Source organism: Mixophyes fleayi, chromosome 8 (genome assembly GCF_038048845.1).
Source record: "Mixophyes fleayi isolate aMixFle1 chromosome 8, aMixFle1.hap1, whole genome shotgun sequence".
Lineage (NCBI taxonomy): Eukaryota > Metazoa > Chordata > Amphibia > Anura > Limnodynastidae > Mixophyes > Mixophyes fleayi.
The window spans coordinates 23,817,013-23,844,904 of record NC_134409.1 but is presented as its reverse complement, the minus strand read 5'-3'; the positions used below and the strand labels follow the sequence as shown (position 1 = coordinate 23,844,904).

The window sequence follows — 27,892 nt, the reverse complement described above, 5'->3', positions numbered from 1 at the left end:
CATAGCATCTTCGTTCCTCCCTATCATTTTCATGGATTTTATGTGTATTTGTTTAATAATAACCTCCACTTGTAATCTTACATATGTTCAGGTGTAGTCAATAACACTATAAATGTAAGTTTTGTACATGAAAAAACAAGAAATCATGTTAGCAAACGGGGTAATCAACTTTATTATTTGTAAAATATATTTTGTTAGAAAGAATCTTTTTTTAATCAGAAATGGCAAACCTGCTTTAACAAGGCAAATAACTAAAGTGGTAAGGAGAATGAAAACAGCTCACAGCAAATCTTATCTAACAGTTTAAGCTCATTTCTACTGAAAACAGAAATAAATCAGCATAACATTCTGATTAGTTATAAGTTTTAAAAATACATTACACCCAGTGGAGGCGGACATTTTGTTGGCTGGAGAAATATTCATGAGAATGCAGCTTATTAATTCCCTATGAACCAGCAATGCAGCATTGTTTTCAATGATACAACCTTCCTGGGAAAGCAGCCTATACATTTACTAGGAATCTGGGACATCTCTGAAGCCGTATTCCTGAATGGTGTCACCGACTCCTTGTGATAGGCTACTTTCTCATGAATATTGGCTCAGCATACAAAATGGCTGCCTCTATTGTGTGTAGGTGATTGGTGCACTTGACAATAAACATGGGAAATATCAATACGTACAAGATTAGGAAAGAACATATTATGTAAATGATTTATAAGATTTGGGGTTGCAATCAAAATGATACATCCCTGAATATTTCTAAATTAAATTCTATTGTATTTCTTTAGTAACAATGAAGGATTTTCTGGGTCACTAGGTGCTTGGCTCCTTGCTTGGTGTCTCACTTCTCTCTGACACAATCCTAACACTCTGGTTCTCTGCCGAACTTTGACCTAGAACACAAACACTTTCTCATTAGAGGGGAAAAGTTGCTTATTAAACGTTAATGTTATGTGGTATAACACTCGTTATTTTCACTGTTGGTCAATACATTTCAAAATGTCTGTCAGTACTGCCTAGCAGCCTGTAGGGGGCCATATTCTGTATATGGACTATTACAAGCCACGAACTACTCCAAAAGTAGAATACACTTGTTGGTAATGTCACATGGCAGTCATTTCAGTCAATAATTTCCACAATGTGGGGGGTATTCAATTGTTGGCGAGATTTTAACGCGGCTGCCTCTCGCACACCCTATACTTTCAATAGACCGTCTACTGGAGCGCGAGAGGACCGTTTCATGAAAAAAAAAGTAGCATTAAAAATGGAATTGAATTGCGGGTAAAGTTAATCCGCTCGAAAATGATAAAAAACAGCGTTTAAATGACTTCACACATTCAAAAAAAACAAACTCGCTGACAATTGAATACCCCCCTGTGTTTTGAGCACATGACATACAGTACACTTGAATTTACTTCACTTCACATTCTGACCAAAAAACCCTATCTTGCACTGAGGAGTCCAAACTAGGACAAAACAGCATCTCTGTAGCTGGATATTCTAGCACAAGCCTATGCCATGCTCTTAAGACCAAGGAAAGCGCTGACTGAAGGACTGGAAAGTAAATGGTATTACCCAGAGATCCACTTCTCTTTTGGAGTATATTATGTGCACACTGTCCCTAGAGTGTGCAGCTTAAAAAATTACAATTGGGAAAATGTCCATGTGTGGTGTATTTTTAAATATAGGTGTTATAAGCAATGTGACAAAAGTAAAATGTTGCGTTAATACTTATTAACCATTCGTGAACATACAATATTCAGACCATGAATATTTTTTATATACTGGACTAAGAAAGCATACTGTTTCTCCTATACACAGCTGTATTGAGTTAATATATTTATTACACAATTTATTACATAATGATCCCATCGACAATGACCTTTACCCAACATTGCGGTCAGAACTAGCCGACATCATCCCGTGTGTGTGAAATGAGCAGAAGGCTCAGCCCAAAAGTCAAATGGTTGGATCTTGTTCAATTTGGCCACTCAGGTATAACTAAATTTACAATTATTTGGGTCGAGTGTCAGAATAGGTCCGTGTGTGTGTGTGTGTGTTTTTTGGTTATTTTTTACAACAACCAGATTTTAACTTACTAATTTATCTTGCCCCATTCATTCAATTAGGCAGACTCTGATTACCTGATATCACACTTATTAAAGTTATATCTGCCTTTTTTAATGTGACTGGTAGTCATATTGCTGTAGGGTGAATAAGAGTTTGATAGCTTGTTACACTGTGAACACCATTTTAACTGTTGAAGTGTTGTTTCTTAAGTCTGTGCTTTGTATCAAATAAAACTATACACCTTTTAATATATAAAATATATAGGGCCCAACTTCATAATTTGACAAAAAAAATTGTTCTAACTTAAACTATATAATTCTAAATGAATGAGCCTAGTAGAAAATATGTTATAATATCAAATATGTGTTTTATAATAACATAGGTGCGATGCTTTTCTAACCTGTCACACAGTGCGGTTTCACAGAATCATATATGGCTCAATGAGTAGCACCCCTAGAACACTCAGAGTAACCTATGCACTGACTGTTCTACTTGTTCTCTAGTGAGAAGAGTTAGAAAGTCTGCATATCACATGGTGTAGTTGATGTAATTGTGGCTGCTTCCTTCCTCTACTCTCTCCACTTACCGGACAGTTTTCTTATGGGCTCTGCCATCACACTGATGTTCATAGGCACAGTAGGGGGCATGTAATGTATTCCGGACAGATAACCAGGTGGCATGAATGAAGGTATTGGAGGGTAATAACCCTGACGAAAATCTCCTCCTCCATCTTGAAGCTACAAAAATGGGACAAAGCAAACACAATTACAATATAGCCTTTATAACAGTGGTAGGTAACATAATATGTTAGATTACAAGGGGCTTTAACTCTGTGAATAACTATCAGATCACAATATGAGATGAAAGCAGGGTGGTCCTACTGCCTGTATAGACACACACAGGGGAGCCCGTAAAGCTTTTTTTTATTCCAATCAGTGTTGGCTAATTAGAATCGTCTGGTGCTTTGTGTCACACAGCAGATGAAGCTGATTCCCAATTAGAAGCTGTAGGCATGCAGACTACATCACGCCCATTTTGACTGACTTGGAAAGCTGTCATACTCAATAGAAGGCTCTTGGCACTGTGATTGGTAGTAAGCATCTGTGATTCACTGATCAGAATGATGGAAACGCTCAGAAATCTGATTTTCAACTTGCCGCACCTATCTACCAATCAGGGTGACAGGAACCGTCTAGTTCGCATGACAGTTTTGTGGCTCAGCTGATGTATAGCGTTGCAAATAGACAACATGTAACTGCAGGAGTGGTAAGTAAACTATTGGGCTCCGCCTTGTGTCACCACTAGAGATTTGGGATCTACATAAATAAAGTCACCAGAGATCTGGCATCTGAATTGTACTGATACCAGAGATCTGCGGCTGAATCAGGGATGGGTGCAATTTTTCGACCGACCTACCTGCGGCCACACACATATCCACATGCATCACTGTAGCAATAGTGATATTATGCTAACTGAAGTGCCAGAAAGCAAAAAAATCACTATTCTAAATAATAAATGAATGCAGAAGTAGACTGTCCACTGCCCGGGCATGACCATGGCCAACCACAGTGTGGAAACACCACTGGGATACAGTATTTACATTGACCAATACGTATATGCCAGGTTCCAGGCAAGGAACTATAACTGGAGACAGTCACTAACAGCCTTGTTCCTGCATTAGTGAGAGAGTGGTGCCCAAACTGAGATCATCTTCCCACGTTAGGCAGTTGGGAAGTGGTTAATTAGATTGCAGCTCTTAAGTCACTTTTTAAAATGTAAATATTAATGTGCTACTTCAACTAAGTTAATTAAGTTAGTTAATTCTCTGTGTATTGACAATAGCCATAAATACTATGGGCCTGATTTATGTCCGGACATAAGTCCATTTGCGTGCCGCATCTTGCATGAATTCGCTCTGCGCATGCTCCCAAACGAAATTCCCGCCAATGAACGCAATTGAAATTAACTCATTTCCAAACGCAAGTGACATGACTGCCTACAACTTAAAGGGAACAACAGGGGTGGGAATGTACAGTACAGGTGAGCCAAGGACGTTACCGACGCACATTCAAGTCCTGGATTTCTCTTAAGTACGCTTGTATTGGCCGCATCAGTTGCACCAGATACAGAGCAGGTCTAAATGTCGGCTGATAGTGATGACTGTCACAGCATTGTCTTTGTATTAAAAACTACATGTATGCATGCCTCTATCTATCACAGAACATGTATATGTAATGTATGTATTTAATGTGAAAAATGTTTTGTTTATTTTATTTTAAATACACATTTTTATTAATGATTACATTATTAGAGTTGCTCATTTATTTAAAAAAAATGTTTTTTTTCATGCGTTCTGATGTCACCTTCTATTGCACAATATACATGTGCCTGTCCTACGCTCTGTTGTGTCTGTTAAAGTTTGGCAAGTAATGTTTAGGCAGAGTGTACTTACACCCAGATTCAAATCAAAACGCATCTTGAGATCCGCTCAACTTGTATTACGGGCCGAATTACGCTCAAGTTTCGTGCTCTTTTTTAAGCCGCAAATTGTGTTCGGGCATCAATCAAGTCCTAAATGTTGTCCAGTAAAATTGCATACAGTGATTTTGCATCCTATCTATGTATTATTTTACATTGTGTCTCAATTACGGTCATTTACAAAAAGCAGTACAAAAAAACAAACAAAGTACGCATCTAATTGTGCACTTGGGAATCTACCTGTAATGTAACGGTACCTCAATTCCTACCTATAGCATACATATACTTGCCTAATACAAGACACTAATCCAGGTAATTCATTATTTTTCACATCCGTTTTGTGAGCTTTCACCCTGCCTGTTGCTGAGCAAATGCGAAATGAATTCTGTTAAGTAATAACTGACACTATACATGTTAGGAACCCCTCCAGCCGGCACAACACAACCCGGAATCTACTCTGCCAATCAGGTGTTCACTGGAGCCCCTGGTGGTGGGGACAGACTGGGCCGCAGACTGACAGAGGGTCGTGAAGTGTGTACCGGCTGGGGAGAACTCGGGCAAGCGGAGTGAGGTCCACACAGAGGTCAAGGGCAGGCAGCAGACAACAGTATCGGTAAACAAGCTGAGGTCAGGGGTCACAGGCAGATAGCAGAAACGGTAAACAGGCCAGAGATCAGGGTCACAGGAAACACAAGCAAAGTCCAATTCAAAGCCAAGGGTCATACACGGGAAATCAGTAGCAGTATCAGGAACAAGCAGGTCAGCAGACTGGAGCACAGAAGCTATAACCGGCAGTGAGGCTGCAGACCTCACTGCCTTAAATACATGGTTAGACCAATCAGAGCCTAGCTCTGTAACCACACACAGGGCCCTATTAAGTAATTAGATCAACCGCTAAATAGCCTCCAGGCTATTAGATAACCTTGCGCATGCGCCCGGCTGTCCCGTTGCCGGGACGCAGCGCTACACTGTGAGGTGTCCGGCCGCTGTCTTGACAACGGTCGGCGTTGAGAGGGAAGTGACGTCCCGGTCGTCATGGTGACGGCCGGGACGCTGGGGCAGACAGGAAGCGAGCCGCGGCGGCTGTGAGTACCGCTGCGGCTCGTGACAATACAGCAGTGCCGTAACTAGACATTTTAGTGCCCTGGGCGAGACAGGGCACCGGCACCCCCCATCTTAGTGGGAGTGGCAATTGACAAGTGGGCGTGACCAACCTAATGTGGGGGTGTGGCTAGCACTTTATTGAAAGAATTCTGTTGCACATATTTGCAAATGCATGATTATATATATATATATATATATATATATATATCAGTGGTGGGATTCAAATAAATTAACTGTATTGATGACTGTATGGAAGGGCAAACTGACCTTCATCAACAATCATTTTGTACCTTGTAAGAATGCTTGAAGAAAAATGTTCCTATATATTCCATGTGCAACAGTGAAGATTAACAGAGAGAGAGAGAGAGAGAGGGAGAGAGGGAGAGGGAGAGAGGGAGAGAGAGAGAGGGAGAGAGAGAGAGGGAGAGAGAGAGGGAGAGAGGGAGAGAGAGGGAGGGAGGGAGAGAGGGAGAGAGAGGGAGGGAGAGAGGGAATAGAACAGGTGCCAAATAGAAACCGTGTGTTCATGTTAACTGTGTTAATTACAGGTGTACGGAATTTAAACTATCACACAATTTAAAATGTTTTAAAGTCAAAACTGATCTCTTTGCTTGAAACCAGGAACTGAGACTTGAGTGGATTAGGGATCCTTATTACCAAGCAAAAGACTAGTTGTAAAAGCAGTTAATTAAACATAGCACACAGTGAGGGCACTAACCTGCTGTATGCAACTTTGAAACAAAATTGCTAAGGTGCTGGATTACCGTGGCAGCCGAGGGGTCAGCTCACAAGCAATAATAAAAAACAAAGGACCATACTAATCCACAAATTCAAAAATACCTATTCAAAGGTTGATTGTACAGTTTTATGATAATACAACAATTCCTGGAAACAAAGACTCGTCATCAGCTTTATTGAACGCCACCTGCGCTTTGTTTATATTAACATATTGTTAAGATTAATTGCAATGATTTCTGAATGGCTCTTTTCCTTTGTCACAAAACATTTTTACAGAGCCCTCAACATGATTAGCTCCATAAGTATGAATCATTTATACAGAAATTGAGACTTTTATGTTGCTATCTTTTGCCTGTCTCTCTCTTTACAGAAAGACATTTGCAGCACAGTACTCCACAGATCATACTCTGTTAGATAATAGAGCAATCCTGTATATATGCAGCAATATATAATGTAAATGGGAGGGAGGGGAGGGGAGGAGAGAGAGAGAGAGAGAGAGAGGGAGAGAGAGAGAGAGAGAGAGAGAACATACCTACGCGGTCCACTGCGGAGCTTAAGGGATGAAGATACAGAGGCATGTAGCGGGCGGCTGCTGCGTCCCCTTGGCCTTGCGCCCTGGGCGACGGCACCGCCCGCACATGCCTCGTTACGGCTCTGCTATACAGCCTGTTTCAATAATTGTTCACATCTCTGCAATCTTGCTCACAAACGACTCCTTCATTGTAGCAAACAAGTTTACAAACATCCACGAGTAGGCTTAACAACATCCAGTACTGGTAAACACAACATTGATATGCATACATGTGCACTTCACTTGGTAAATGACATTGCATTTGCTTCTGAGCAACAGCAAACCTCATAACAGCAGTAAGAGTGAGTTTTCTTTCATTTACCACATATACAATTGTTTTATTTGCTGTCCTATACTCACTGGGTGGCACGGCCGGAAGCCTCTTAATGGAATACCAGGGGGAGGAATTGCTGCCCCTCTAAACCCTGGTGGAGGCAAGCCTATGGGGAACGTCGGGTAGTGATACATAGGTGGGCAGCCAAGATACATCCGTGTGGTCTCTCTTTCAAAATAATCCATGCTTGGCACACATTCTGAGGGAAACATGGGGTGTCCTGCAAAAAAAAGGAATCAGTTTACTTATCTACGTGTTGACCTGGACTGCATGTGGTTTATGTGTCAAACACAATGGAGAAAATCATATTAAGGTGAACCTGTTTTCATAACAAGGAAGCGTGTCAGTTCACTAGGAACCAGTGATATCAAAGACGCACTTGATTACTATTAATATTCATGAGAACCTGGATCACTGAGGATTGGTAGGCTCATAAGCATTGGTTCAGTACAGTCTTAAAGGTCCAGAGCACAATGGGCCTGATTCATTAAGGAAAGCAAAAAAATGAGTAACTTTGAACCTTGGCAAAACCATGTTGTACTGGAGGGGGAGGTAAATTTAAAATGTGGGAACAGATTTATAGTTGGGGTAGGACATGTCCTAGATCAACTTTTAATGTCAGTTTAAAAATAAAGCTATCAAGTATTTGCGTCCTACATGCAAAAACAGCCAGTAATTTCCTTATGTGCAAAATAATAAACTCATTAGCACTCCTTGCATTGCAAAATGGTTTTGTCTAGGTTCAAAGTTACTCATTTTTGTTGCTTTACTTTCCTTAATGAATCAGGCCCAATGTGTAAATAATGTCATGTTCAAATTAAAATAAAGTACCACTTCTGCAAATTGTGTTTCTGTGTCTCTGTTTATTATTGATACAAAGCAATTAGGCAACAGTTAAATAAAATCCACATGCCAGCATCTAAATTACTATGTCATATATGTGTAGCACTTACTGCATTTATTATATTTGGAACTGCTAACAGTCTGTAAACTTTTTCCATTATATAAATAATAAATATATTTTACATTAAAAATGTGCTTGTCAGGAGGATTGCATATTTGTATTTCATATTTTGATCTTTTCTAATTCATCAATTACTTATGGTAACCAGCTGCACCCCTTGGAGTTCTGAGAGCTGTATAAAATATTTTGGCTGTGACTTTGTGCCCTTTATATGGTCTTGCAGCTCCTTGGTGACTTATAGCATCCGCAATAATTTACAGTGTACATCAGTAGGAGCTGTGGTGTCAACAAGAGGAACATTTAGGCCACAGTTTCTGATGCCAGCCCTGCACAGTACAACTGTATGCACCTTAGTTATACTATATAAGTGATTATATGTACTGTATGCATTGAAATTATCTTTATTTATGTAAATGATCTAAAAAACAAAATTATATATTATTTTTTTTAAAAAAAGGTATACTTAAACATTATATTTTCTTAAGTTATTATACTGTTAACAGTTATTTTAATTTGATAAAAGTTTTATAACGTCCTGATATGAACTTTTATTGTACATACGCATGGGCATATACTGCAGTCTGTTATGTGTGTCTACGTACAACAAGTACTGTTTAGATAGATTGAAATGAAAACATATCTTTAACTACGCACAAGTTACATTCTTTTCTTTAATACGGAAACTACGCCCAAGTTGCGTTTGGACATGAATCAGGCCCTTAGTGTTACAAAGGGTAAACGTTTTTTTCATTATATTCTTTTTCAAAGTATTTAAACTTTTACAGTAAAATCGGACAGTTCAATGTGTTCATGGTAAGTTTCACTATGTGGCTAGAAGCTCTCCATCGGCAATAGCATAATGAAAATAACAATAATAATCATTAAAGAAACCTGTCATCAGGTTTGCCAATGTAATTTTTTAGCTTTACTACATAGTGCCTTTAATAAAAAATAGTTTACATTAAAAAGGGATTTCCTCTGTTGGTCCAGAAGAGAGCGTTCAGTACATAATAGTACCTAACTACTTAGACCCAAACCAGTGATATGATAAATGCTAATTGTAATTTAATAGTCATAAGGGTGTCATATCATTACTGATCTCTCTATTTTTACCATACTGATGGGCACAAATACTGGCCCTTAGCGTCATTATGGACAGTTACTTATCTGTGTGGAGTTTGTATGTTCTCCCCGTGTTTGCGTGGGTTTCCTCCGGGTGCTCCGGTTTACTCCCACACTCCAAAAACATACTGGTAGGTTAATTGGCTACTATCAAAATAGCACCTAGTCTCTCTTGGTCTGTCTGTGTGTATGTTAGGGAATTTAGACTGTAAGCCCCAATGGGGCAGGGACTGATGTGAATGAGTTCTCTGTACAGCGCTGCGGAATCAGTGGCGCTATATAAATAAATGTTGATGATGATTCTCAAAAATATATACATTTTTCACCATTTTGTTACAATCTGCCTTAAACTGTATAAGATCTCACAATCTTTGATTTATTTACTTAATTGGTTTTATTTTATTTTTTGGTGAAGAATGCAATAACTAAATTGTAACAGGGAATTTCTTTAAATTCTGCTTATTGATGTCTTTTCTTTAATATTTGGATATGAATTAAAATAACACATTTGTGAACACTGCACTGTTAGTACACTTAAATATTTTCCACCTGTTGTATTAAGGACTGAAACTCATATTTAAAAAGACTCCTGATTGCAAACTTCTTGCACTTTGCAAACCTGATTCTATACACAAGCTAAATGTTGCCATGAAGCCACATTGTGATTTTAAACGAAATAATAAGTAGTGATTTTAATTGATTTAATTCAATTTAGTTGACAGTTTTGTGAGTAGACTTGATTTTTGAGCAGTGCCACCTAATAATACAGTGGGTTTGTAATGGGTTACATGCAGGATATTTATAATCCTGTACATTATTTCAAATTTAGTTTTATATCAATGGTATAACAAAAACATACAGTGCAAATATTTAAAATTTTAAAAATATGAGGAGAATGAGGAGAACCTGCCAGTAAATAACTGTCATCAGAACCCAGCACATAACAGTCATTAGAACAAGAGACTAATGGGCTGTCCCTGGAAACCAATAGATAAAACTGTCATTTGGCCTTGTCCCTGGTATATGACTAATATCATAATCTGTGGATGTAAATGTCCAGACATAGGAGCTGCCACAATATGTCAGTGTTACTGATCACTACATCCATGACTCAATGGCCAACCATAGAAGCTGCCACTGTTACACAATCACTAATTCGTCACTAAATTAACATTATTAGAACCTGCGACCAAATCGCCCGAACAGATCGGATCCCCATGTCCTCCCCAATCCCTTTAAGACCCCAATGTTGTCGTCTATACCGGTGTGCACAGCCCTGGGGTGGAGCAACCCGGTGCTCTCGGTGATCTCCGGTGCCCCAGCATCTCCTCCTCCGCCCTCGGGGGAGGCCGCCTGGTTCCCCGGCCTGCGGAGCAGCTTGTGGGCGGCCAGGATCTTGTGTCTCTCGGTGATCAGGGAGCACTTGGGGCAGGTGCAGAGTTTCCACCCGCAGTGGCCCGAGTGACCCCGCACGGGCACCACCAGCCCGTGGTTGCGGCACCGGGAACATTTGGGGGTGCGGGGGGGTCGGGACCGTGCAGAGGAGTCACCAGCCGCGGCCGACATGTCAGAGAGAGCTCCAACTGCCGGGGGAGGTCTGGGTGGCGGGTAATGGTCAGGGGCAGGGTGTGAGCGGGGGGGTTCTGAGGGAGGGACCGCTCAACTAGTTCTTATATACACTGTGATCAACATACAACCACTCAGCAGGACCATGTGAGCAATATGTCACATGTATTACTATATAATATCACATTTATTTATATATTTATACTGAGACGGTGACAGACATCTACAGAGATCTAAACAAGTTACATGATAGTATCAATTTGCCCATGTGCTTCCCTGTAACACCTCTCTCTCCTCCATCTTAAGCACCAACATAACCAACAAGAACACAAGTATTAGATTTGTTTGCAAAATATGCCACAAAGTCAGAAATCTGATTCATGAAGACGGTTACAATAAACGATTTGCAGCCGTAGATCACTACAATTGCCAAAAAAGAAAGTAATTTAATTAGTAAGTAATTTAATCTCTAAGTCATTTTAGATTAACAAATACATGTATAGAGGTGCTGCAAACTGGTCAATGTTCTTTCAATGACATGCTTCATAAATATGACGCAGAGCAAATGATGTACTATTTTATATATATATATATATATATATATATATATATATATATATATATATATATATATATATATATATATATATATATATATTTAATGTACAACAGTTCTGGCACATTCAACCTTTTATACAAATAAATCCAAACGAAATGCCATGCCTGTATAAATATATATTTGTATGTAACACGTATGGAAACTGATAAAGTTGATGTGTAAATGTAGAATGTAAAAAGTTGTAAACTATTTAAATAAAAAAATAAATAAAGGAATGCAAATATATAAAGACGTTTGACAATTATTAGGCATAGTGAACTGATTGGGGATATCTACATCACAATGCTGCAAACACAGATACTAACAAGTATAATGTACATCTGCAGCACAGAGCAAAATAATCGTGTTAGAAAATGCAAGTATATACTATTTTTCACATACATAAGATAGACACAAAAGTAAAAATTACAGGAGTACTGCAGGTCACATGTAATTTTATATAAAGTAAAAATACAGGAGTGCTGCAGTTCACATTTAACTTTATATAAGGGTTGTAATAATGCAAATGTACTGCAGTACAATGTTTGCCATATAATGCAAGATGTAGGATATTGCATGTTACAATATGCATAATTCTGGTTACTTCACTGCAGCTGTTGTGCAGAACTTTTATTTTATTTTAGCTTGTTTTGGAATCCATCAATATAAATACATGAAATTGAATCATTGTTCATGAGAGATATACTTAAGTAAGCAATTATGTATTAGGGTATTTCACAGTGATTTTTTTATACAGGCATGGCATTTCTTTGGGATTTATTTGTATAAAAGTCAAAGGAGCCAGAACTGTTGTACATTAGAAATGGGGGGAACTTTTTTCTGTTTTGAGTTACTGAATAAAAAAAAAAAAACCAAAAAAATTTGGATGTGTGCACTTAAATTCGTATAGAGATGTGTTACACAGTGTATTTAAGTTCAAAGTAAGGACAAATACCCACTTGCATCTGACATGTGTTTTGTTTTTTAAAAAATGAATAAAAACATTTACTAAAAGTATACACATTTGGGGATTGATGTTGAGTTAAGAGCAAAGCAAAATAAAAGAGCACATTTTCATCTGGACAAACCATGTTACAATGCAAGGGGTGCAAGTTGATTTATTCTTTTGCATGCAAGGAATATACTGTCTTGTTTTTCCATGTAGCACACAAATACTTGATAGCTTTAATTTAAAGTTGATCTAAGACATGCCCTACCCCAACTATAAATCTGTCCCCACATTTTAAATTTTCCTCCCCCTCCAATGGAACATGGTTTTGCAAGGTGCAAATCTGCTCCTTTTATTTGTTTTGCTCTCCTAATGACTCAGATCCTAACTCAGCATCAAGTCCTAATATGCATTTTTACTAGCACTTTAGAGATCACTGCATTGTTTCCAATGCATTGATATGCATTAAAAAATGGAACAATTAGTTGTAAAAACACCAACATATAGGGTAAAACTATGGTTTTTAGTGTTACATGCATTTCTTGCATGTGTCAAAAACATATCATTCAAATGTCACTGGCTAAGTGGCCTTAGGGAGGTGGAGGCAATTCAAAAAATTAAATCAAGAAATCTGGGACATCACCAACTTCAGATCAAATGCAATAGAAGCTGACACCGTAATCCAATGTCTTTATATTGAATATTTGGTGGTAGAGGCAGAAGGTGCTGCTCTTTTTATGACTTGTACAAACATTCTAGTAGAGGTGTCATAAAAAGGAAGACGCTTATGGGAGAATTCAATTGTCAAAATTTCCTTGCGAGGTGCCTCCGGAATGGGCGAGAGACACCTTGCGCAGTTTTTTTTTTTACAGAAGTTACATTCATTTTTGCTTGCGCCCCATAGAGGTGCGAGCAAAAATGAGCGTTACTTTTTACTGTTATAACGCGTGCGTTCTTAGGAACATCGTGGACAATTGAGTCCGCCCCTTAGAGTGCTCACTGTTTACCTCGACATGCCAGTAAACTATTAAAATCAAAAATATATCCGTCTTTGTTAAAAGCAAGTGGGCAACACAATAGATTGCACCCTTCTTATGCACATAAAAACATAACTAAAATTATTATATATAGACATGGTTATCAAGTGTTTATTGGGACAGTTACTATGAGGTACTCTGCTATACAATTTAATAAGAAGGGGACAGTCAGTGACAGTGTGGAAGATATGTATTTAAGGCTATCAGAGGCATGTTTCTCTTAATTATAGGGAAGAAACATTATCCAGAAAACACCTAACTCCCGAGTATTCTAAATAATCAGTCTCATAACTGTCCATGCAAGGTTTACCAGCATGGGTTAGGTGTAATGACATGACACCCACTTAAACTAGCTTTAGAAAAAATGTACAGCAAACTCTGTTAAGTAATGCACTCATTTAGTTTTCCTGCACATAATTCATAACACAAGCTTGCAAAGCATTTTTTCATTAGTAATTTGAGGCAGGGGCAGGACCGGATTAACCAGAGGTCTAACTGGGCTGGAGCCCAGGGGCCTCGGGCATCTGGGGGGCCCACCGGCATTCATCAGGTCGGGGGCGTCCCCACCAACGGCTCCGACTGTCAGCAGGTCAAGGAGAATGCCAGGCAGCTAACAGCAAATGTTATGCTGTTAGCTGCCTGCTGTCACTGTAGTGCTTCAGCAGCGCGCAGTAATCTCCTTATGAGTCATAGTCTCACAATCACGAGATCTCCTCAGTGACGGAAGAACTCCTGCAGACAGTGAAGAAAGGACGGATCAGGAATAGGAGGTAAGCGCTCGGGGGGGCACACAGCTTTATATTGTGCTCTATTATATATATCTGGGGGGGAGGGACGGAACATCGCTGGGACTCATAGTGAACTTTTCATAGCGGCCCATCGATGCCATTCTCAATAGAGCAGAGCAGTCCAGCACATACACACATTGCGCATACCCATGTACTGCGCATCTTCAGAAGATGCCTCACAGGGCATTAGGCGAGAGCAGGGGTCTCGGAGGTGTCAGTGGAGGTCGGGACCCAGCATTTTTGGGCCCCTTTCACCAATGTACTCAATAGCAGCCGCATCCCCTGCACCCACGTTAGCTCTACCCCTGACTCGAGGTCGTTGAGGAATACTGTGACTTTTTTAGAGTTATATTACAGTAGCGGATACATAATGCACATACACAAGTTGCTTTATATATACAGGTGTATTTCCCGGCAGTTATGCTGTTGCTCACGGAACACTTTTAAAATGAGTCATGTGATACAAGTGACATCACTTCTCATCAAATATCGCAATATACAGTTATGGGATACCGTTATCGAGAAACTGGCTATGCAGAAAGTTACAAAAGGCAGAGAGACAAAATAGTAAATAAGTGTTGCTGTTTGGTAATTATACCATACAGATATCATTTTTCAAATGCTACTTAAGGGTCAAGTTATGAAGCTGCGATCAGCCAAGAATACAGAGAAACCAGCAGTTTTCGGGGATGACTGAATTTTTAAGTATCCCATTGATTTATAACTATGGGATATGCCCTTACGTTAAATAAAATAATAGTTTAATATCATATTATCTTATCCACCTGCCTGTTTTAGGCACTTCAATTTATTGTGTGTACATTTAATAAAGAGTTAATTGATATATTTAATACATATTATATGAAATGCATTTATTCAGATGTAGGTTCCCTGACGGTCATCTTACCACTTTCAAACATTTCAGGTTTTACATAAAAATGCTAAACTAGGGACACCTGACTTGCAGCTCTATACATGTGATGAGGAGCAGGATAGATGTGCATCTATATGACAGGTGCAATATTTGGTAGCTGCACCTCATTTCTTCAAAAATTACTATATTTCATTTACCTTAGATGCAGGGGCGGATCTAGAAAACTGGTGTACCCAGGGCGATTTAGGGGGGGGGGGGGGGGGGGGGATTTAGGCCCCGCCCCTTTCTAACATCTTAGGCTGCCGACGGCTGCATACTATGTGCTGGTCCGTCCAGCCGTGACAGGCAGGGACAGTGTGCTGCCGGCTGCTCTGATTGTGTTTTAAAACACAATCAGAGCAGCCGGGCAGCACACTGACCCTGCCTGTCACGGCTGGACGGACCTGCACATAATGTGCAGCCGTCGGCAGCAAGTGTCTGCTAGCCCCGATCGCCCCCCCCCCCGGATCCGCCACTGCTTAGATGTCACGACACATGGTATGTTTGTGTGAGTTGTCTATGAGGATAAGGGAGATTCATCTACCTAGACAAATTTCTTGTCTGTTCCAGTTAACAAGTAAATATTTATGAAAATTAAAAAAACATTACTTTTATAATAGTTACCATTGTCTAGAGCAGTGTTTCCCAACTCCAGTCCTCAGGGACCCTTAACAGTGCATGTTTTCCATCTCTTTGCTAACTGACACATTTTGAAAGATCCACAGGTGGCACTAATTATTTCATTTGTGACCTGGAAAATCTGTTAGGGGTCCCTGAGGACTGAAGTTGGGAAACATTGGGAGCAGTGGTTCCCAAACTTTTGCAGTTCGCGGCACCCTTAGAGTCTCCATAATTTTTTCAAGGCACCTACAAAATAATAACTGAGCAGTCCCGTTTTATAAGTAGTTGGGTCAGAAAAACATAGTAAGTATTTAGGTCAGGACAGAAATACTTATTTAGTTGTATGCAAAAATAATACACATTAATCCAAGGGAAAAGAATATTTTTCTATATTTTTTTCAATAATATTTCTGTCAAAGAATAAGTTACAGCTATCTCACACTGTGCCCCCCTTCATCTCCCCCACACTCTGCGCCCTCCTTCATCTTCACACACTCTGCGCCCTCCTTCATCTCCACACACTCTGCTCCCTCCTTCATCTGCACACACTCTGCTCCCTCCTTCATCTCCACACACTCTTCGCCCTCCTTCATCTCCACACACTCTGCGCCCCCCTTCATCTCCCCCACACTCTGCGCCCTCCTTCATCTTCACACACTCTGCGCCCTCCTTCATCTCCACACACTCTGCGCCCTCCTTCATCCACACACTCTGCGCCCTCCTTCATCTCCACACACTCTTCGCCCTCCTTCATCTCCACACACTCTGCGCCCCCCTTCATCTCCCCCACACTCTGCGCCCTCCTTCATCTTCACACACTCTGCGCCCTCCTTCATCTCCACACACTTTGCGCCCTCCTTCATCCACACACTCTGCGCCCTCCTTCATCTCCACACACTCTGCGCCCTCCTTCATCTCCACACACTCTGCGCTCTCTTTCTTCCACACACTCTGCGCCCTCCTTCATCCACACACTCTGCGCCCTCCTCCATCTCCACACACTCTGCTCCCTCCTTCATCTGCACACACTCTGCGCCCTCCTTCATCTCCACACACTCTGCACCCTCCTTCATGCACACACTCTGCGCCCTCCTCCATCTCCACACACTCTGCTCCCTCCTTCATCTTCACACACTTTGCCCCCTCCTTCATTCTTTTGCCCCTCCATTCCTGTTTCCTATCACCATTTCCCCTCTCCTTTCTTTACTTACCATACTTGACCTCCTTTCTTCTTCTTTTCTTCTGTTTTCTTACCAATCCGGCAGCGTCTGGGACCCAACATCCTTCTCTCTCCTGTTGCTTAGTTCTCACTGAATATGTCGGGCGTGATGACATCAAATTGATTTTATTGCTTAACTTTATTAAAATTTACAAATAACTACTATATATATATATATATATATATATATATATATATATATATATATATATATATATACTGATGTACTGGAATTTTGGAGATTTCAAATTAGAAGTGCTTCTCTAATTTTTTTTTTCTGCAAATGTAGCAATTGATTTGGAAAAATCCAGCTTTTGTGCCACGCCACAGTTAATATTGAGCATCACTAGCCCATTTAATGCTCTTGCCCCATAGTTGAGCGATGATAGCTTTTTACGTTCTTCAGCACACTGAACATCCATTAGAAGCAACAGATGCCGGCAAACTGAGGAAAATGTGCAAATAAACTCTGATGTTGGGAAACACCCCAGAAAGTTCTAGGATTTCTGTAAGAAGTTCCTTTGGCTGCTTTCCAGCTTAAAGTTTCTACTATAGATTCACTTCAGGAAAGTGAGTGTGTCACTGAAATCTTGGGCAATATCTTTCTTGTATTGTTGCTGAAAGTTTTCAGCTGCGGAGCACAGGTCTTCAATACTCATTTTGTTGAACTCCTAAAGAAACGTAAACAAGTCACCAGTGCCGTAACTAGACATTTTGGTGCCCTGGGCGAGACAGGGCACCGGCGCCCCCCATATAAGTGGAAGTGGCATTTGACAAGTGGGTGTGGCCAACCTAATGTGTGGGTGTGGCTAGCACTTTACTGAAAGAATATATATATATATATATATATATATATATATATATACATATACACACACACACACACAAAACCCATTAAACCCTGTCATTGTGTGTTATATAAAAGAATTTGACCTACTGCTCCTCTTTTTTCGTGTGTTCCAGCGGTGGAACTATGCGTTCCACTGACAGGAAGTTCGGCATTTGGAACGCATTTGCGTTCCAAATGCTAATGCAGGATGCCGCTCGGCCGCAGCTACAGCGCCGTTCAAGCTTCCTATGCCAGGAACAAATTGTTTCTGGTGGCGGAAGCTGTGTGTGATTGAGCTAGGGCACAGAGGTAGGTAACGGACGGCTGCTGCGCCCCCTTGGGCTTGCGCCCTGAGCGACGGCACCGCCCGCACCACCCTAGTTACGGCTCTGCAAATCACAAATTACTTCCAATGAAGTAAATGGACGATGAAAACCAGAGAGATTGGAGTCTACAGCTACATAGACAACGTTGACCCTATAGTGCTTTTCGGCATCGGATTGAGTGTGTAGGTGACGACTGGTGGGTAAATCTATGATGATCTCATCCCATTTATCTCATATCTGTTCAATGTTTTTGAGAAGACATTTGATGTTGTCCAGCTCAATGTCCAATGGAGCACTGGGTGCTACAATAACGAGGGTAGTGGGGATCCTATACCCAGTGATGGTTACCCAGCTAACCTGTAGGCTATGGAGGCAAGTCGTTGGCATCTTACCACCTCACTTCACAGAGGAGAACTTACTCTACATGCCTGTATTTCACCAAGCGGAGGTAAGTGTACATCCACACATTGATTGGGGAATATATGCGAATTTGAAGCTTGGCTCATTTTGATGTTTTTATCCAGCTGTCATCAGGTAATAAATAATATGTTTTTACTTTGATTTGTGTTATGTCACATACAAAAAGACTGCTTCCATTATCAATACATATGGATATGGTTTTCTGGATTAAGAGAAGACTAATGATTAAGCATAATCACCTGTAAGAAATTATTGTGATCAATTTATTTTCATCTCATGGTCTGTTGTTTTCTGACATTTACTTTTGTTATTGACTGGTAGCAAATTCAGTTATTTTAGTGTCAATAAATTTACTGACAGGTGGAAACCCTGGCTGTACTTAATAACCCTCCCACTACGTGTAGGTCTGTTTGAGCTGTTTTTCACACCGTTTCCAAACATATGTGATTGTGTTTACAAACCAAATATAAAGCTTGCTTCTTTCTTCTCCTGGAACATATATTTCAGTCACCTGTTTTATTGTTGCTGTGAACGCAGATGTTAATGTTTAGTGTGACCCTTATGACTGGCTAATTGGCTACACCCACATGACAAAATGATAATGTCACAAAAATTGGCCAGACCACACCCAAACCCCACCCATATGACATCATAAGTAGTCTCAGGGTATAAAATAAGGGGCTGGGAGCCTACAAGTCATTTGCTCCTGGCTGAAGGCAAATAGACTACCACAATGGCCTATCAAAGGAAACAGAAGAAGGGCCACCTGCCCAAAACTCGGGCAGTGACTTCCCGGAAGAGGAGACGGTACACAAGGCAGAAGAAGCGTGTGACCGTTACTAAAGGCACACGGAGAGGTAAATATATATGTTCCAGCTAATGTATAAATTACAGTCTAGACCAGTGTTGTAGAATATTTCCTCTACAAATTCTGTCTACCATGAAAAAGTGAATTTTTATCTTAATAAGCTGTTATTTTTCATTGTTACAGGTTACAGACGTAATCGTCTGACGTTTTAGAGGCTTAAGACGTGACGATGACGGTGACCTTCTCCACCTGCCGGAGTCACCTCAATTCACCCTAAAGAGCATTCAGAAAAAGAAAAAAAAAGAAAAAAAGAAGAAAAGGAAAAACAAATAAGTTAGGTTTAGACAAGGTGCAAGGTTTAGACACGCTGACAATGGTAATGGTCCCATGCAGAAGAATTAAGGTTAATCTAAGTGCAAAATGGTAATGGTCCCAATGCAGAAGAATTAAGGTTAATCTAAGTGCAATTAAGAAGCATGACACTCAGTTATTTAGCATTTAGCTTAATCTAAGTGCAATTAAGAAGCATGACACGAAGTTATTTAGCATTCAGGCTAATCTAAGTGCAATTAAGAAGCATTGAATAAAAAAAATAAGCTGAATTTGGTCTCCTGTGATCTTTTAAGTATTAAGGGGTTTAATGTACATGTTACATGCACACTGCACAAATGGTGCAGAATAAACACACCTTTAAAAGCCTTAAGGCAAGAAAACTAAAGTTTAAAGATAAATAAGGAATACATAAAATACATAATTATACTACCTGACCAATAAATTTTAAAGGAGCGCCACAAAGCCAGATCAGTTTGTAATCAAAGAGAGCAGAGGAAACTTTTCCTGGTATATTTGTGAAGATCTAATGACTGCCGGTAAGGGTTCAATAACCACAGTGAAGACCATGGACGACAGCGGACATCTTTGTCTAGTACCGTTTCGGATAATAACCCTATTGGATGGTGTCCCATTGATCACTATCATTGCTGATGGGTCTGAATATAGAGCAAATATGCCTGTAAGGAAATCTCCATAGATGCTAACAACTTCCAGAGTGAGGGATATAAATGTCCATGATATTCTATTGAAAACGTTTTTTAGCATCAAAAGATAGAAGTATATCTGGGATTCTTTTAGCATTTCTAATATAAGATTTATTTATTGACAGGTTTTCATATAGCACCTACATAATGATCTGTGCCTTACAGAGAATATTTTATCATGCACATCGCTCCCAGCCCCAAAGGAGCTTACAATCTATATTCCCTACCACACAGACTAGGGTTAATATTGTCAACTAACCCACCACTATGCTTTAGGGATGTTGTCACACTCCGCTCCCCGGGTACCTCTACCCGAGCCTCTAAACACTGACTGTCACTTTAATTCCTGTTCTAGTGCAGACGATTAGTCATGGTCTGCACCTGTGTTTGCTACACCTGTGTACTGGTCAGGTTACCATTGGTCAGCCTCCATTTTTAAGGCCTCTCCTTTCATTCTTGCATTACTGGTTCTTCAAGTCATATCTGTTACTCTGATGTCTCTGTTGGGATGCATACCCGTGGAAACTGAGTTTATCTGCTGCTCGTGGTAAATGCTATGAATTACACCCGTTACCTGTGTGGCCTGCATCGCTGACTGCTGTTACCTGTACGTGGTAAGCTGCTATTCATCACTGCCGTGTGTTCATCGCTGCTGTATGCTGGACTTCCTCGATCTCTGCATACTTGTTCCACTGCTCGTGGTAAACGCTATGATCTACACCTGTTACCTGTTCCACAATCCGTGGTAAGCTGCTATTCATCATTGCTGGGTGTTCATCGCTGCTGTATGTTGGACTTCCTTGATCTCTGCATACTTTTTCCACTGCTCGTGGTAAACGCTATGATCTACACCTGTTACCTGTTCCACAACCCGTGGTAAGCTGCTATTCATCATTGCTGGGTGTTCATCGCTGCTGTATGTTGGACTTCCTTGATCTCTGCATACTTTTTCCACTGCTCGTGGTAAACGCTATGATCTACACCTGTTACCTGCTCGGTGTCACAAATGATTTTTATAGATCCTCTGCCGAGATGGAACTTGCCCAGGAGTGCGGTGTCTAACGGGTAGGAGGTTTTCACCAGGGATCCCCGCAAAGGGATATGGACTCCGCTGCTCCTGTCCCGCAGGTCGCGGTCTCCCAGACAAGCACTAGCAGAGGGTAGTGGAGGTTAGGACACAATGGATACAGGAATGATGAATATATATATAACGGCAGAAACAGAACACACACGGCAGGTTAGTCACTTGAAGAAACAACTCACAACACGCCACTTCGCAATAGGTAACCTTTGAAAACTGCAGAGGATGAGTAGCGCAAACGTTCAATGCTGAGGATGATGAATGGAGAATGCTAGATCCAATAAAGTAACACACGGCAGAGATATGTGAATCACTGATACAGCAACCGTCCAAACAGAATAATAATATAGAAGTAGCTGATCCGTAAACTAAGGTGATTCCACGTTGCAGGTGAGTTACTGATATAGCGGTAATTCTCGTTATAGAAGAGCAAAGGCGTTGAACTCGTTGATTCTACAGAGAACAATCCCAAGTGACATAGATGGACATAAGTGCATCAAACAGTTCGTTACCTAGAAGTAGCGGAGGAGCGAAGTATATCTGAGCCGTGCGTGGAACTACAGGTGACAGATAGCCCAGTAGTAGATCCAATAGTAAAACCACAGCAGTGTTGAGCCGGCCAGTTAGAAGTGAGAAACTTGAGCTGTGGAAATAGACACAGGTGCAGCAAGAAGTTCACAATAATAGCTCAGCGTGCAGGTTAGCAGCGGAGTGAAGTTTCAGCTGAGCCAAGCGTGGAACTACAGATGACAGGTAACTCGGCAGTCGATCTCACAATGAAGATATAGCGGTGTTGAGCCAGCCGGGTAGAGATGGAGAACTTGAGCCACAGGTGCAGCAAGTGGTTCACAATGGTAGTTCAGCGTGCAGGTTAGCAGCAGCAATGAGGAGAGAGCCAAATCCAGACAGCAATGGATAATAGGAAGATCAACCTATGGAAGCCAAATCCTAGTACTGAGTGAGTAACACGAAGAACAGGCAATGAACAGAGAACCATGGGAGGTTTAAATAGTACTCAGAACCAATGAGAATCGGGAGGAGGTCCAGAACAAAGTAACCAGGAGCACCTGTGTGAAAGTAATGTCTTAGAACCAGGTAGAAAGTTCAATCACCGTTAACAAGAGGAAAGTCACAGCGCTGGTACCTGTTTATGGGACCGGCGTGTGACACTCGGCCTGCATCGCTGATTGCTGTTACCTGTTCCACAATCCGTGGTAAGCTGCTATTCATCACTGCTGTGGGGTCATCGCTGCTGTATGTTGTACTGTCACGATCTCTGCACAGGAATCAACAAAGTCCCAACATATTCCGCCACTATTGGCACGGCTTGTCACAGATGATGGAGCTGATAACAGTATTCAACAATGCCGGCCAGGTAGATAACAGATGCGGGTCATAGCGTTCATCACAAACAGTGGAACAGGTATGCAGAGATTGTGACAGTACAACATACAGCAGCGATGACCCCACAGCAATGATGAATAGCAGCTTACCACGGATTGTGGAACAGGTAACAGCAGTCAGCGATGCAGGCTGAGCAGGTAACAGGTGTAGATCATAGTGTTTACCACGAGCAGTGGAACAAGTATGCAGAGATCGAGAAATTCCAACAAACAGCAGCGATGACCCCACAGCAATGATGAATTATTATTATTATTATCCTTTATTTGTTGGGCGCCACCAGGTTTCCGCAGCGCTGTACACAGTACAAACAGTAGTACAAAACAGGGTGACAAAGTACAGAACAATAAACACAAAGTACCAATGCTTCAGGAACTCCAGGAAGACATATGGAGTAGAGACAGAGCGGAAGAACCGGTATGGAGACAGGAGGGTGAAACAAAAACAGGCACGAAGAGAGGGGCCAGGGGAGAGAGGGAGAACGAAAAGAGTGGATGAGGGTTAGGTGGCTGGTTGGTAGGCTTTAAGGAACAGGTGGGTTTTAAGTGCCCGTTCCTATTTCTGAGCTCGGTTTTTATGGTTGTCAAAAAAAGTCATCTTTGTCAGCAGTATCTATATAACACGATATTTTGCACTACAAGTACTTTGGGCTCATTAAAATGGATTCAAAGCAATCCACATATGAGCAGAATCAGCAACCTGGTTCTGTCACCAGTCCTGATGGTAGTGTTCCCAGTACGTCATCTGGGAAAGCCGAAGTACATAGTCTTTTTAAATCAAGGAAAAAAACACACACCCATAAAAAATTTACCGTGTTGAAGCGAAAAAGAAGTGTAACTGAGGAAAAGTTAACTGCCGATAAAAAAAAAATGCCAACATGCCATTCTACATACGCAGTGGCAAAGAAAGAATGAGGCCTTCGCCTTTCTCTATTACTGCCAGATCTAAAAATATTACTGAGCCTTCTTCTTGTAAGGTCACTCGTGAGCAAGCAAGACCAAGTAATTTTCAGTCTAAAAGTGGTGCACAACTACTGTTACGCAGGAAAGCCGAGATGCAAGAAAACAGTAAGGCATTAGAGGAAAATGTATGCTCTGAATCAGAAATGACACCAATGACACCAATCCGTGTGGAGAGTCCATCCAACAGTGTATGTGTAATCGTGACCATTCTGATAGTGTACCCATAAAGAAGGACACTTTCAGCATTTCTGATGATGTGTGCCTGAACAGCCCGAGTGTAGCCGGTGATACACCAAGTGAGGATGACACTTTGGAATTAGAAGTGGATGAGGGGGAGATTTGTGTAGGCGACGGGGGCGCTAATGATGATGTTGATGATTATGATGCAGACAGACACCAAACTACCTTGGTCCATTTATTTTTTATATTGTTCAGTCTATCCAGGCTGCATTATTTCTATTCAACTACAAGTGGAGGGCGGGGGGTCACAGACAGCCACCAAACTACCTTGGTCCATTTATTTTTTATATTATTCAGTCTATGCAGCCTGCTTTTTTTCTTTTCAACTACAAGTGGAGGGGGGCTATAGAGACAGAAACCAAACTGCCTTTGTCCATTTCTTTACATATTTAACTATAAGCGTAGGGTGTAATGTACACCCAAAGACAATGGCTGCTTTGCCAATATGCATAGATGGAGAGGAAGACAATCTAGTTTGTGTGTAGAATTAATGAAGGCCTACCAGGAATTAAAGTGTTTTTTGGATCATTTCTTAGCTTTACAATTACATTACTTATCCAAGAAACAGGTGGAGCACTAAATTTAGTTACTTTATGCCCAAAAACATTGATTTTTTCAACAAAATAGCAAAACAAAACCAAACAAAACCAAAACCAAAACCAAAACACGCAATGGCGGTTTGGCAAAACCAAAACACAATGGTAATCCAGATCCAAAAACAAAACCAAAACACAGGGGTCATCTCTAATGACAGGGGGCCTGAGAGCAAAGCAAAAATAAAGGAGTAACTTTGCACTTTGGCAAAACCATGTTTCATTGGAGGGGGAGGTAAATTTAAAATGTTGGGACAGATTAATTGGTGGGGTAGGGTATGTCCTAGAGCAGCTTTAAATTTCAGTGTAAAACTAAAGCGATCATGTATTTGTGTGCTACATGAAAAAGCAGCCAGTATTTTACTTACATGCAAAATAATAAACTAATTTGCACCCCTTGCATTGTAACATGGTTTTGTCCAAGATCAAATTTACTCCTTTATTGCCTTAATCTCCTTAATGACTCAGGCCCAGTGAGTGTAAAGGGTAAGTTATAGCCACATGAACTAGACCTGTGCCCAGCAGCATGGGCTAAACAACTGGACTGGGGAAGCAGCCTAAAGATGCAGAGGACCAGACAGAAGGTGTCATGGTTGAAGTGGAACAAGAGGAAAGAGTGCCCTGCTCGTGACAGCTTATATCCTAGGGCGGTGGTTCCCAAAGTGTGCCGTGGCTCCCAGGGGTGCCGCGGCACTGTCACAGGGGGCCGCCGAGACCAGGAAGTTAAAAAAAAAATGATGTCAACACGCCCGACATATTCAGTGAGAAGCGACAGTAGAGAGGAGGATGCTGGGTCCTGGGCGCCGCCGGATGGTAAGAAACAGAAGAAAAGATAGAAGAAAGAAGGCCAAGTATGGTAATTAAAGAAAGGGGAGGGGAAATGGTGATAGGAAACAACTATGTGTGGATGAAGGAGGGCGCAGAGTGTGTGGATGAAGGAGGGCGCAGAGTGTGTGGATGAAGGAGGGCGCAGAGTGTGTGGATGAAGGAGGGTGCAGTGTGTGTGGAGATGAAGGAGGGCGCAGAGTGTGTGGAGATGAAGGAGGGCGCAGAGTGTGTGGAGATGAAGGAGGGGGCAGAGTGTGTGGAGATGAAGGGGGGCGCAGAGTGTGTGGAGATGAAGGAGGGGGCAGAGTGTGGGGGAGATGAAGGGGGCGCAGGGTGTGTGGATGAAGGGGGCGCAGTGTGAGTTAGCTGTAAATTATTCTTTGACAGAAATATAATTGAAAAAAATATATATAAAAATATTTTCCCTTGGATTAATGTGTATTATTTTTGCATACAACTAAATAAGTATTTCTGTCCTGCCCTAATTACTTACTACGTTTTTTTGACTAAACTACTTATAAAACGGGACTGCTCGGTAATTATTTTGGAGGTGCCTTGAAAAAATTATGGAGACTCTAAGGGTGCCGCGAACTGCAAAAGTTTGGGAACCACTGTCCTAGGGGGAAAGGGGAGATACAAATAGGGTGGTTCATAACAATGAATTATTATTTGTCATTATTCAACTTATAGGAGTCTATTTAATAAAGATTGTGTTTTGACCATGAATTATTATCTGTCAACAATGACAGATGACTTTCGAGGCAATTTAGTCATGTTGGGACAGAGCATCCAATAGGACGCTGTGCCGGTGATGACTTTTTTCTAATGAAGACTCTGGGTTCTGACCCAGAATCTTTACTGGGCATGCGTGACCTAGAGACGGGGATGCAATGTTGCCATTTGTGGTAAACAGCAAAGGGGAAGAAGATTCCTCTACTGCGATGCTGTCCCCATAGGTTTGAATGGCTAACTCCATCAGGGTCAGGCTTCGAAAAGTTAAAATATCTCCGATATCTCCTACGTTAGACTTTTCTTAAATTAACATTTTATTTAAAAATGCCTAAACCATGCGAAAAAAGCAGTTTCCGCATGGTTTAGGGCTTCATAAATACACCCCATAATATGAAAACAAATTCTGCGAATTACATCCAGTTAAGTACAATAAGTTTTAAACAAAACACAAATAGAAAAAAAAGCACTTTACTTAACTAAGTAAGACACATTAAGAATACTTAGATAAGTAAGCATGCTCTATGCAAATCAGCTACCCTCAGTGTCGGACTGCCGGCGGGCTCCCGGAAAAATACCCAGTAGGCCCCACTGTCCAAAGGGCCCGCCCCCTTTTGCTAGGGGGTGGGGCCAGAATGCCATCACCAGGGCCCCCACAGAGAGGTAAATGTAGGAGCGGCCTGTGCTGCTGGTAAAGCAGAGGAGCTTCCTGCTCAGGCAGGAACTCCTCACTGTCTCCCATTGCCCCCACTGCTATGATCTGATTGGCTGAGTGACTGTGTCAGCCAATCAGAGCAGACACACCCCCTGCCCACACTGTCATGGAGGAAGCAAAGCAGGAAAGGTAAGATGGGTGTCTGTATGTATGAGAGAGAATGTGTGTCAGTGTGTATGATAAATGTATTAGTGTGTGTGTGTGTGTGTGACTGTGTGTATGAGAGAGGGGGGTGAGTCAGTGTGTATGATAAATGCATTAGTGTGTGTGTGTGTGTCTGAGAAATTAATTTGTGTGTGTGTGTTATGGTAATGTGTGTGTTATGTGTGTGTGGGCAATGGGGCTTTTGGCAATGTAATAGGGGTGAGGACAGGGGGGGCTTGTTATAAGTGAAATGGGGGTGAGGGCAGGGGGGCTTGTGGTAATATAATGTGATTGTGAGGTAGGTGGTGGCTAATGTGTGCAATTTTATTTGTGGGGTGATGGTGGGCTAATGTAATTTAATAGTGGGGTCTATTAATTTAAGATAAGGTGGCGGGACCTTTAATGCTGGGCTGGTGTTTTGGCTATTATTAATTGATTATGGGGTTAAGTTTGGGCAGGAGGGCTATTTGTTAAATGTGAATGTGAATTATTTAATGCCAGGGATGGTTGTGGGAAATGGCTATATTTATTAAAATTAAATGCTATGTATTGCCAGGTCTGTTTGGAGGTAGGGAAATAGGTTTATTTATTAAATGAGGATACTATTAATTTAATGTTGAGGCTGGTTGGAGGGAAATAGATCTATTTATCAAAAGTGAATGCTATTATTTTAATGTTGGGGCTGGAGGGAGGCCTGATTATTAAAT

General features: G+C 41.1%; 1 protein-coding gene and 1 long non-coding RNA gene across 2 annotated transcripts; one reads left to right on the top strand and one right to left on the bottom strand.

Moving 5' to 3' along the window:
* Nucleotides 1-148: 148 nt before the first annotated feature.
* Nucleotides 149-11,010, bottom strand: DMRTB1 (DMRT like family B with proline rich C-terminal 1). The gene is made up of 4 exons (XM_075184024.1): nucleotides 10,644-11,010; nucleotides 7,322-7,515; nucleotides 2,657-2,807; nucleotides 149-893 (listed from the first exon to the last, which is right to left on the bottom strand). The coding sequence occupies exons 1-4, from the start codon at nucleotides 10,945-10,947 to the stop codon at nucleotides 814-816; spliced, it is 729 nt and encodes a 242-aa protein (XP_075040125.1). The 5' UTR covers nucleotides 10,948-11,010; the 3' UTR covers nucleotides 149-813.
* Nucleotides 11,011-19,359: 8,349 nt separating this feature from the next.
* LOC142100029 (uncharacterized) lies at nucleotides 19,360-19,984 on the top strand. Its single transcript, XR_012678662.1, has 2 exons — nucleotides 19,360-19,504; nucleotides 19,639-19,984. It is a non-coding gene; the product is annotated as an uncharacterized LOC142100029 (long non-coding RNA).
* The last annotated feature ends 7,908 nt before the right edge of the window (nucleotides 19,985-27,892 follow it).